Source organism: Phaseolus vulgaris, chromosome 1, assembly GCF_000499845.2.
Source record: "Phaseolus vulgaris cultivar G19833 chromosome 1, P. vulgaris v2.0, whole genome shotgun sequence".
In the NCBI taxonomy this organism is placed as follows: Eukaryota; Viridiplantae; Streptophyta; class Magnoliopsida; order Fabales; family Fabaceae; genus Phaseolus; species Phaseolus vulgaris.
Genome location: NC_023759.2, coordinates 46,954,192 through 46,967,032, shown reverse-complemented (window position 1 = coordinate 46,967,032; position 12,841 = coordinate 46,954,192). Strand labels below are relative to the sequence as shown.

Below are 12,841 nucleotides of genomic sequence, written 5' to 3'. Positions count from 1 at the left end.
CTATAATTTATTCTTTTAATTTTTAGAGATTAGATTTGATGTTTTACGCATTTTTGTAGCTTTCGTGTTTGTTTTTGAAGTAGTGTAGAAGAGCACTGGTTACATATGTATACTAAGATATTCAAAATTAAAATTTTGTTAAAATATTTTTACTAAGAAATAAGTGAGTTTATATTTATAATTTATATATATGTGTGTGTGTAAAGAAGCTTTTATTACTTCATATAAAATTATTAATTATATCATTTAATACAATCAAAGAAGCTTTTATTACTTCATATAATATTATTAATTATATCATTTAATGCAATCAAATAAGTTTTTATTACTTCATATAATATTATTAATTATATAATTTAATACAATCAATATAAAATTTAATTTAACAGTGACATTAAATTTTATTTTATTATTTTTTTTCTCAGCAACAGTGACATTAAATATTATGTGTATGAAACGTATTATATCATAAATTTGATACATATAATACATAAAATATCTTATTATAGTGATATTCTTTTAGTTGTTATATTAAGAGTTAAAAATTAATTATATTTCAGATTTATAAAAAAATAATGTTATTCTATTTTTTTAAAATTTAAATTATTTATTTTTTAGAAAAGTTCAATGTAATTCCAAGTTTTTTTTAGATAATTCAAAAGTGATGATTTCAACTTTTCTTAGAAAGATTTAATGGAGTGACACTATCAAAAAATTATTAAATATCAAATTATTAACTCCAAATTATTTTTTAATATAATATTATTAGAAATTATTATCTTTTAGAAATAGTCAAGTTACAAATTTACTGGAATAAGTCATATTTATTTATTTACGCTTAAAAAATTTTAACTTTTAGTTTATTAATTTCTAATTATTATCATTATTATAAATTATTTTCAATCATTTATATTTTTTCTCTTTTAAAAACTAATATATGTCAATATATAATAAAGAATTATTATAAATATTAAATTAATCTTTATACATATTTCAATAAATAAATTTAATAAATATATTGTCGCCCATTGGTGCAAAATTCTTCAAACTGTCAACCAACTAAAAAATTGTTTTTAATATATTTATTGCAAAATAAATAAATTTACGGATGAAAACAAAAAATGTTTACCTGGTGGTGATTTATTCATAAAATATTAGGGATGAATAAGTGAATTGACGCGTTCTATTTTAGTTGTTTTTTTCATAAAAATTGTGAGTTAATTTTATTGGATTGTTTTACATAATAACTGGCTCACATGTTTGTGGACCAGTTTGCATAAGTAATTTTTTAAAAAAATTACATGTAAATGTTACAATAATAATATTATTTTAATATTTCATATATTTCGTTGTGTTTCATAAATAATTTTAAATAACTTTAATAAATTTTAAATAAGTTAAATAAAATTTTCTTAAACAAAGAAATATAAGAAAATATTATTATCAAAATTATTAAAAAAAACTATAATAAAAGAAATTCTTGTGAGTTATCTCGTGTTATTAGTTTTTTTAAAAGGTTTTGGGTTTTTTAACTTAACTATAATCCACATTGTCGTTGTGAACTATATTTATTTTTTAAAATATAAAAGATCTACACTTTTATTTCATAAACATATTATATATATATATATATGAGTGAAAACACATTTTAGTATCACATTTTTCTATTTTACTTAATTTTTATGATGATAGAAATGTAACATACATATATAAATAATAATTTTGGATGAGTCAAAATTTAAAAAACAAAAAATAGAGTACAGAGGGTGATTGAAAATGAAAGTTATTTTATTTTATATGAGATTTGGTGTGGAAATCTGTATCCTCTCTCTCTTTCTTTATGTTGTTGCCTTAAAATAAGAAACGAAGAGAAGAGTGAAGAGTCATATAAAAGTTGTACATTAATATTAATTTAAAATATATATATATATATATATATATATATATATATTTTAAGTAATTTAAATGAAATGACAAAATACTTCATTGTATCAATAAATGAGATATATTAAATAATGGTAGAATCAGAAAAAAGTATGTAAAAAAAAATCAGTTATAGTGAAGAATCCTTTTATATATAGGTATATAAGATTTTTTTTTAATTTTTTTAATAAATAGCACACTAATCATACTTTTCATGATTTTTGTTTGCAGTTATGATGTAAATATTACTTTACATTACATCAAAATTACACTTGCAGATGCTAAAAAGAATAAAATATTCTTTTAATATTCATTTAACTGCTAGATTTTTTAAAATATTAAATATTTAATAATAAAATAATAAATACCTTTCATATTTTAATAAATTAAATTTATTAATTTTTATTTACTAAAATTCGTATTATTTGGAGAAAAATATTAAGGACTTAATAAGTTTAAAAAAGACACATTTTTCAATTTTTAAAAATATTATAAATTTACTTTTTATTAATAATATTTTTTAACGAAGTTAATTAATAATGTGTTTACTATAGATATTTTTTTAATTATCTAACTAAATAAAATTTATATGTCTATTATTTACAAATTAATCTTAATTGGTAAGAAATATTACCGTTGAGATTGGTGGTCCCAACACGCAAGCAATTAGTAAAAGAAAAGGAACATTAAATCCCATATGAAACGGCACCTTAAATTAAGCAGTATTGATAAAATGCTAACTCAGATTTTAGAATGTTATGATAATATCTTTAGTTCAATTTATTAGCTTTATCAATTCTTCCATTAAAGTCTATCTACAATGGCTGTTAGGGTGAAGGAGAAACTGAGAAAAGAAAGAAAAACAATTAATAGAAATTATAGTTGTTTGAATTAAGAGGAAGAGAATGGAAAATTAAAAATAATAATAATAGAAGATTGTAGTTGATTTGATCTATATAATAAAATATTTTTTTATATTAATATTTCTAAAAATAATTTGATGTAAATAATATTTTTTTAAAATAAAATAAAAAAATTATATATTAAAATAAAAAATATTATAAAATTTAATAAATAAAAAGTTATCTTTTAAAATAATAATATATAAGAGTAAATTATTAAAATTTAAACTAAATAATTTTACTTCACTTATTATTTTAAATATTTATTTAACTATGATAAAATATCAATATAATAATCTATTATTATATTACTCATAATCCATTATACACGTAATTTGTAGAAAAATTATACTTAGATAAGGGAGTTGTAATAATTCTTGAGGTAACAATTTAAAATATATATATATATATAAATATATATATATATATATAATAAAAGATAATTGTAAGTAAATTATGTACAAAATATTAAAATAATAGTATTAAGATTCTTCGGTGGGTGTGTTGAAAAAAAAGTGAGTTGTCAATGTATCACAATTTTAATTTTTATCTCATTTATTTGTATTCTTGAAAACAAAATTATATATTTTATTTTTTGTTTATTCTTTTTTATTTTTGATTTTTTTTAAATATCTTTATCTCGTCCTTAAATATAAATAGGGAGTAAGCGGCTACATCATATTTTATATGTGAGAGAAAAATTTCATCCTTAAATATAAATATGAAGTAAGCGGCTACATCATATTTTATATGTGAGAGAAAAAGTGAAGAGACGAATCGAAATTATCTATCTCTTTTTCTCTCGACCAATCTTTGCGAACGAATATCTATGGTGAAGAAAACAACTAAGTCGCCTTCAAATCATGATGTATGTTTTTCATTCATCACTTTTGTGTTTTTCCCCTTTCTTGTTTTTCTTTCATCTAAATGTTATTCTATTTTTTTTATTTCACTTTATTGGATCGGATTTATATGACGAATCAAAATTAATTTATACAGTATAATCTTATTTTGTATCTGATATCGGATAATAAAGGAAGAAATTAAACAAGTATATGTTTCTCTTTCTATGTAAAAATATAAATGACATTCAAGGGTTTTTTTTTCATTTTTATCCGTGTGTTTGGCTATTGATAATTCATTTTATCAAGGACTCATTCCTTGGTTTTAATGCATAAGGAGTAAACTTCAATTTTTGTTTCTCTTTTTTACACAAGCAACCGTGATCTTGAATGGACAAATTTTACTATTTTTTTGTAAAAGATATGAAGTTTTTGCTTTTGCTTTTTCTTTATTTTTATCTTAATAGCAGTATGTGTAAGCTTTAATTGTTTTATAACATTGATAGAAACAACTTCGAGAGACAACAAAATATGCTACAAGAAGAATCTTGAAGACCAGGATAAAACAATCAGCAAATGAAATCCATGCAAAGCAAGGGAAATCAGCTAAAGTAAGATCTTGTTTATTATGTCAGTTCTTGATATTCCTAGAGAGAAAGAGAAAACGTTTAAATTAAGATATTTAAATGGAATTTTAGACTTTGTGATTATATTCTTTCTTATAAGGGTTGATATGGATGAAATGAATTTTTGAAATTCAATATAAATCCAATAAAATATATTAGATCTAAATTCTAAATACAATTTAATTGGATAAAATTGAATTTATTCATTTTAATTTAAATTAGATTATATTGAGTTTATATAATTTTTTAAAATTATATTTAAAGTCTCCATTTTGAATTTGATTTGTTGAGACTCAACCTTAGCTTGTATAAGATTGGTCTCTTGTGTCTTTTATGTATTTTGGGTTTGTGACTTTGTCAGTATGGTAAGTGCTTTTTGGTAAGATGAAAACAAAGAAATCTTTGTATAAGGATTGAACCATCCCTATTTATTGATTTTTTATGACTGATAATAAAAAAAAGACTCAATATGAGTTCGATCTATTGGTCATATCAAATTTAGTTTGACTTGGATTTGATTTTATATACTTTGACTTGAACTAATAATTTCAATCAAACTAAACTTGATCTGACTCAACTTAATTTTTTATAACTTCAACTGATTTATATTAACTTTTTTTATTTTTAAAATTTAAAAGATAATTCAATTTTTATCTATTAAAATTATTAGACTAAAAATACAAAAATATGAATTTGAGATTAATATAGATTTAAATAATTATAGACTGAAGTTGAAAGATTTTTTATTTTTTCCCCACACCTTACTGCAACTTTTTCTTTTAATCAATTAGTGTTTTGGTTGCCAATTTTATATAATTCCTTATTTCAATTTATTTTCTTCATTTGCAAACATTTTTTGCTAGCCTGTGGTTAATCTCACTTGTGTTTGGATAGGAAAAAGTTAGAAGACATTGGAAGAATATTGAGCCTTTGTTTGCAGAGGTTAAATCAGTAATATCAGAGAGGGGGTGTTTGGGTAGTGAGGAGAATACCAATATTCTATCTTCAAGAATTCGAAGTCCATTCTATAAGCACATTAGTCCCCCGAAGAGTATTGCAGATAACGATGAAATCAGCAACGAGGACTTTCCAATGGCAAAAAGCATTGAGATTCCATACGTGGAAAAACTACCCTCGTATACATCTTGGGTTTATGTGCCTAGGTGCGTTTCACTTCAATTTTCAAAAAATAATGCACAATGCAAAATTCACTCAAGTCAAAACTTCATGCTTCAAATATAAACTTCTATATATGTCAATTATTTATTTTCTGACTTTTTTTAAATCTTTCATGTTAAACAGAAATGAGAAAATGGCTGAAGATCAATCAGTTATTGGTAAGCAACAAATTTACTGTGATATCAATAAAGGTGAAATGGTTATATGCAGTGACAGTGAGGAAGAGACGGTAAATCTTGAAGATGTTAAACATGACTTCACTGAGGCTGAAGACCAAATTCTGTGGTAAATTAAAATGGAATTGTAGTTGCTTGTAGAAGTTTTTTGTTTGTTTATAAATTAAAAATAAATTACAACTAAGTTAGAATTTCTGATAGCAATTTTTATTGTCAGCCAAATACATCTTTAATTCACATATTAAGTTCTTGCCAGAAAAAATCTTATTGAACTTCCAGTGATTTCCATGCTAAGGAGAGGAAACTTTCATCATCATCATGCAGTGTTTGAATTTAGATTTGAATATGTTTTTAATACAATAAAACTAGAGAATTATTTTGATTCTATAATTTTCTTTGTTTGTTTAGTTTCTATAAAAAAAATTCTTGAATTTTCATCCTTTCAAAATTTTAAATTATATTTTTAATCTTTAATATTTATTTAGTATAGATAGATAATATTTATTTTACAAAAGTTATAGAGTCTTTTAAGGTATCATATTTTGACATTATAGCCCAACACATACATAATTTTAAAAGGTCATTTCATTTGACATGTTGTTCAACATATAGACAAGTAACTTATGTCATATATAAATACTAGGATAAAAAGTAGTGATTTTAATTTTAGAGAAAAAAAAAGTAAAGTAAAAAATTTAGTGGAACCTTTATCAAAACCCGTTATTATACAGAGAGCAAGAACATATTTAAACCTTAAATTTAATATCAAACTTGAGCTAATTTTACATGGCTTATCTTTTTTTTTTTCAAATGTTTGAAGCTTCTCTATTCTAAAGTTAAAATTTTGACTTGTGAATATATAGGAAGACACTTCATGAATATGGATCAACTGAAAACGTACTGAGTATCGTTAAAGAGTTTGTTAACACAACTGTTTCACAAATCCAGGTAATTTGGAATAACTTATGAACATGATTATATGCTTGATATTCTTAATCCTAATTAATTACGTAAAAATATGTTGCACCAAGAATATTTTGAGTAACCATTTTTGTGTATTGTGTTTTTTTCATCAAAATATACAGGAGAGGTTTGAAAAACTCAAGGAAATTGAAATGGAAAGTCTAAACAAGCTTTCTAAAGATTGTCACTGTAGTGGATGCGAATCTCATCTTGGTATATGTTTGGAGAAAGGGTTGAGTGCTAGTTTAGGGTCTTTCGATAACCTTTTTTGTCGTCAATGCTTGGTAAATTCTTAAACGTTATCCTTTTAACATTCTTGTCATTAGCATGGTGTCTAATGTGATGAACTTTTTTGTCTATCTATGGTCTTGTAATTTTCTTGAGCAGATCTTTAATTGTTCTTTGCATGGCACTTCTCAACCTTTAATATATCCTGTAAGGAATAACTCTTCATGTTCTTTTCAATTTGATCTGTTACCAACTCCAGCAAATAAACCAATTTGATGATTTACTTCACAGACAGAAAAGCAACAAGTTTGGTCTGAAAATGAAGGTGATGACAGACAACCATGTAGTGATCAATGTGCCCTTCTGGTATTCTTCTTTTTCGTTGTCTGAGATATCTAATCATTTGTATTTTCATGTTAGTGCTATGGAAGAATATAAATGTAAAACTTTTTCTTGGTTTCTATTTCAAAAATATATCTTTTTTCCTATTGGTATTTTATTCAAAACAGTTTTACCATACACAATTATGACACCTCAATATTATGAGTGACTTGTTGACTTGTATTGGCACCATTTCTTCAATGATAAATGCTTTCCAATTCGTTTAAGGTTGTGAATTGGTCTCGATTTTATTTTGTCGCAGTTAAAGGATGTGAGGCTTTCATTAGAAAGTTCAGCTGAAGGTTCCTCTAAAGCCAAAAGTGTTAATCCAACAAAAGAGAACTCAACATTGCCTCCTAAAGAGTCTCTGGATTCTTGTAATAAGCTGAAGACAATCTTAGATGATACGGTCATCAACATTGATAATCACAACAAGGAACTGAATTTGGATGTTGGCAGTGAAGGAAAATGCGCAATGTATCATGAATCTTGTAGAAGTCTTGTTGAATATACTTCCAAAATAACAGTTTCTGGTAGTTCTAACCATGGTGAACGAGACAAGGAGGTTGTGGAAGGTCAAAAAGACATCCAACTGTCCAATTCAACAGAACTGCATGCTAAGGAGATAACAAGTAACCTGGATTGGAAACCTCTAGAAAGAGACTTATATTTGAAGGGAGTAGAAGTGTTTGGAAAAAACAGGTATGGAGCTTCTCACACAAAAAACACTTGGATCATCTTGAGTAATTAGGTTATTACCTTTCATCTTCTAGAAATTTGTTTTTTGCTGGAAAAATGGTGGCATCAAACTTAGCTTCAACTTGCATTACTTAAGATGCAAGGTTGAGAGTAATCATGGAAGTGGAAGAACACAATAGTGGACTTGAAAAACTAATTCTTCTGTACATGTTCTGAGAGTATATTCAATTTTTTTCTTTAATGTAGTTAACTATCTTCAATTTTATTATTATTGTTATGGCTGTGCATGTAGATTTGTAAAATATTCTTCTTTCTTGTGCAAGCATTATGCTATACCAGTGTTTCTTTTCTTGTAATAAGCATTCAATGTTTTCTATTAAGGTTTTGAATGCATTCTTAGGATATTATCTCCCAACTGTTATATATACAGATAGAGCAACTTTTAAAATGGTTGTATTTGAAATCCATTGGTAGCTAACTTTCTCAATTGTGATATTTTTGTAAGTTTTGGTTTACGTGGTGCTATTCACGTTTTGCAGCTGTCTTATTGCTCGTAACTTACTTCCTGGATTGAAAACCTGCTCGGAAGTAGCTAGGTACATGTTTGCTGAGGAGGAGTCAATGCTCCATCGATCCATGCCACTTTCAATTGCAAATAACAATGATCACACTAATGCAGAGAGCATGGTGAGAATTTCTAGCATCAATTTCCTTGTCTCTTTTTATGTTTTCTTCTGTTGTCTTGATCGTTTTTCGGAGGGGTGGAAGATTGAATTTTCTGCTAAAACAAGAAAAAAGATTGATTTTTTTGAATATTTGTTTAAAAGGGTGCTTGTTTAATGATTTTTTAAGGCAAGTAAAGGAAGAATAATTCTAAACATAGAACTTTTGGCACTTGGATGTATATGTACTAGTTTTGAGTTATTTTGGTAGGAGGAAGAGACGCCATCAAGATCACAGTTGCAGAGAAAAAAGGGAAAATATTCTCGAAAATCAGTTGTGCTCTCACCTAGATGGAGAAAAAAGGGTGATGGGAAAAAACGAAGTACTGCGCAGTATACTCCTTGTAGCTGTCAAGGAATGTGCACAAAGGAATGCACTTGCCATCGTGATGATACTCGTTGTGAAAAATATTGTGGGTATGTGAATTTTCACTTACTGAAGTAGACACAATAGTTGTATGATATTTCATATTTCTCATGTTGATGTGTTTGTCTATTTGAATTGGTTTGTTAATAATCTTGTTAAGGCCTCTAACAGAGGTAATTTGGATACATTGTCAAATATGGTTTTCCTTGCCATTTTAAATCAAAATGAAAGAAACATGATTTCACTTAAGGCAGAAAAATCCATTATAAATATGAACTGTGGTACTTTTTTTTATTTATACGTTTAGGTGTTCGAAGTTTTGCGGTAACCGGTACAGAGGATGTTATTGTTCTAAGAATCAATGCAGAACTAGACAATGTCCATGCTATGCAATCAACCGTGAATGTGACCCAGATATTTGTCGAAATTGTTGGGTTAGGTAATGTAATTACTTATTTATTTGTATCTTTAAAAGCAATTGTATCATTTCATATTCGTTTATCTTTCCTATTTTCTTAGAAGTTAAAAGATATAATTGTCTAATTGTTTGCTTGAAAATATTGACAAAAAATACTGTACAAGTCATAAAGTGATAAGTAAAAGAAGTATTTACTTATAGTTATGTGATAATTTGACAATTAAGTAGAAATTATTACGAGAATTTGACAACTATTTATGCATGCCCATTAATTCGAAAAGAGGACTTTGATGAAAAATCCTTAAGCATCAATGCTCTCGAAAGTTTTGTGTCTCTCGAGAGTCAAAACTTAAAGTCTCCATAATGTTTTAGAGTTTACCATATATATATATATATATATATATACATCAATGCAGATGATATTAGAAATTCAAAATAAACATATGAAACATTAATCCAACTAATTACATTGGCAAAATGGATCAACCTGACCCATTTTGACCCGACTGTCACTGGCTGGCAAAAGCTAGGCGGGATAAGCTGGCTTATCAAGGTTATACATACTGGAATTAAACTTATCCCGTCAAAAGGTGAGTTGGTCTGCCACTTTTTTTTAATTTTTTTTTCTTTTTTTGTATTTATTTTGTTTTGGATCTATTTACTTAGTTGTAGGTATTGATCTCACTTTTTGAACAATAAAAAGGTAATGAAGAACAATAAAAACTGAATCAAACTTTAATATTCTGATAAAAAAAAGATTAAATGTCTAACAAAACAAAGTAAATATCAACAATACTTCAATGAATATAATTATGTATAAAAAAATTAATATAAAAAAAGTTCTATATGAAACATTGATCACCACCAATTTTAATTTCAAAACCATAAGATTCCTCTTTAAAAGTGCCAAAATAAAGAAGGACAAGTTGGCGGGCTAGCTCGCCTCACCTGTGGCTGCCGAGTTGGTTGGTTAGGCGGGTCAGCCTGTCGGATCCGTCATGTTTTGTCATCCCTCAAACTAACTACAATTGAACACAATTAAGATTTAAAAACAAAAAAAAAAAGTTTAAATAATTTCATCTAAAATAATCCATACGTATATCATAATTTTTGTTGTTGTTGCCAATTTAGAGGAATATCTTAGTTTCAGGGAATTTTTATTTGTTAAAATAATATTAATTAAAAGCATTATAGTTGTATTAACCATTTCAATTCCAAGTGATTGGAGAACAATTGAATCTTTCACAGTTTTAAATGACATTTTTTTATATAGTTGCAGTGATAGTTCATCGAGGGTGCTACCCGGAGAACTATCGAAGGAGCTACCTGAAGGTGGATATGGTCAGTGTGAAAATATGAATCTTCTTTTGGGTAAAAAAGAGAGGGTAAGTAACTAATTATTTAATTATTTCTATTTATTCATTAATAAAATTCTAAATATATAAGTATCTTACATTAATTTTCTTATATTTGTCAGATTCTTTTGGCAAAGTCAAATGTTGTTGGATGGGGAGTCTTTGCAAAGGTTAAGATGCATATAATTTGTTGTATTTTAGACTATTTGAAAATATGTAATTCTTATTAATATTGACATGTATTTCAGAATCCAATTAAAAAAGATGCTTGTCTCGGAGAGTACACAGGTGAACTAATCACTCATAAAGAAGCAGAGAAACGTGGAAAAATATATAATCAAATAAATCATTCGTTCCTTTTTGATCTTAATGATAAGGCAAGTGCCTTTTATAAACTACATTTTCTCTTAATTTAAACCTATTTTAGCACTTTTTTTATGCACTTGAGCATTACAAGATAAAATGTGTTCAAATGCAAAATTTTGTAGTTATTAGTTAACATGTAGATGATATAAACATTATTTTATCCACTATTTAGTTTGATTTCATGATTCTAAAGTTAGATGTTCTAAAGTAAGCACATGTACAATATAAATGTGTGAAATTTATATTTATTCAACTAGTTTCTAATTTATTACTCTTGATTTTGAAAAACCACTATTATTTTTTGCTCTTTTTTTAGTTTTCATCAATTTACCTTTCCCATCATTTTTAAGATGTTTGTATGAATATCTCTTTTTAAACCTAATATTTAACATTTTCACAGTGGGTTATCGATGCTCGTCGATATGGAGACAAATTAAAATTTGCAAATCACTCATCAAAACCCAATTGTTATGCAAAGGTTAGTCAAAATACTTCACTTTAGGGGGGGAGATATACAAATTACCATTTGAACTCCAAATGGTATACTTAACCATGGAATTGTCATAATTTTTGGACTATATTATCATATGCATAGGTGATGTTTGTTAGAGGAGATCATCGAGTTGGAATATATGCCAAGGAGAACATAAAAGTTGGTGAAGAAATTTTATATGATTATTTCTATAAAAAAGAATGTGCACCATTATGGGCTCGTCCATCTAATGATGAGGCTTCTAAGAAACATGGATCAGTTGTTTCTCAATGCAAGACAAAGGTTAATCAGCATAAGAAAAGGACTCAAGGTATTTTGGCTAGGAAATTTCATTGTGATACTAATATCAAATGTTAATATGCATAAAAATAATCTAAAATTTTCAACCAAAGTACGAGTTTGTCATTTTTTATGCATACTTAACTTTCTATTTACTTATTGCTAAGTTTGGTGATTATTAATACATTTATCAATAATTTTAATTTCCTAATATGAATTATTAAGGAATTGGCTATTTCATATGAAGAATAACACCAATTTTGTAGGTTCAAATAATTTTAAGATTGCAAGATCATTTAACTCCAAGTCAAGTTGTGAATAAAAAAGTGATTGTTGCTTTATCATTTTTTTCATACTTAGTTTTTTTAAGCAATTATCCATTATAGTTTCTTACTTTTAGATTGTGAAATCCATCAAATAACATATACAATGTTATAATAAATTGTGTGGTTTACATGATTGATGAATGCTTTAATTTTTCTATGTAGGAAGGAAGAAATAAGAAGAAATCACTTAAGTGAAAATATATATAGCTCAAGTAAAGTTTTCTAAGAGCAAGAAAAAATACATTTGAGCTAGAATATACTTTACTTAAATGACACAAGGATCTCTGCAAACGGAGACCGTTTTATAACAAATTATTTTCATCTAAGCGAGAATAGTCTTTGCTCACTCAAGTGGCAAGAGGTGACAAGAGTGGTTAGAAGTTGGTTATATTGTCACCCATGTAGCAGGATTGATTCATACATTATCTTTGATATAGGTGTTATTTGGATTGCAATTACTTTCTTTCTCTTCACTTCCCCCCTTTTGTCTAAATTCTTTGTCAATTTGAGTGAATTTTTTGGATTTTTATCTTGGATTGTAGTAACTAATCTTCTTATTTATGGAGTTTATTTATAGTTGGAGTCGGATCATGTAA

At 26.2% G+C, this 12,841-nt stretch overlaps 1 protein-coding gene across 1 annotated transcript; it reads left to right on the top strand.

Annotated features, from left to right (window-relative positions):
• The first annotated feature begins 3,579 nt into the window (after nucleotides 1–3,579).
• On the top strand, nucleotides 3,580–12,841 carry LOC137814792 (histone-lysine N-methyltransferase EZA1-like). Its single transcript, XM_068617700.1, has 18 exons — nucleotides 3,580–3,693; nucleotides 4,174–4,278; nucleotides 5,188–5,456; nucleotides 5,596–5,757; nucleotides 6,512–6,596; nucleotides 6,734–6,895; nucleotides 6,999–7,046; nucleotides 7,131–7,205; nucleotides 7,483–7,922; nucleotides 8,459–8,606; nucleotides 8,853–9,058; nucleotides 9,316–9,447; nucleotides 10,700–10,811; nucleotides 10,904–10,951; nucleotides 11,030–11,158; nucleotides 11,548–11,625; nucleotides 11,743–11,950; nucleotides 12,408–12,841. The coding sequence occupies exons 1-18, from the start codon at nucleotides 3,655–3,657 to the stop codon at nucleotides 12,419–12,421; spliced, it is 2,460 nt and encodes an 819-aa protein (XP_068473801.1). The 5' UTR covers nucleotides 3,580–3,654; the 3' UTR covers nucleotides 12,422–12,841.

Coding starts and splice junctions, on each gene's coding strand:
- LOC137814792 (XM_068617700.1), top strand. CDS start 3,655: ATGGTGAAGAAAACAACTAAGTCGCCTTCAAATCATGAT. Junction 5,457..5,595: donor TCTTGGGTTTATGTGCCTAG/GTGCGTTTCACT, acceptor CATGTTAAACAG/AAATGAGAAAATGGCTGAAG. Junction 9,059..9,315: donor CGTTGTGAAAAATATTGTGG/GTATGTGAATTT, acceptor TTATACGTTTAG/GTGTTCGAAGTTTTGCGGTA.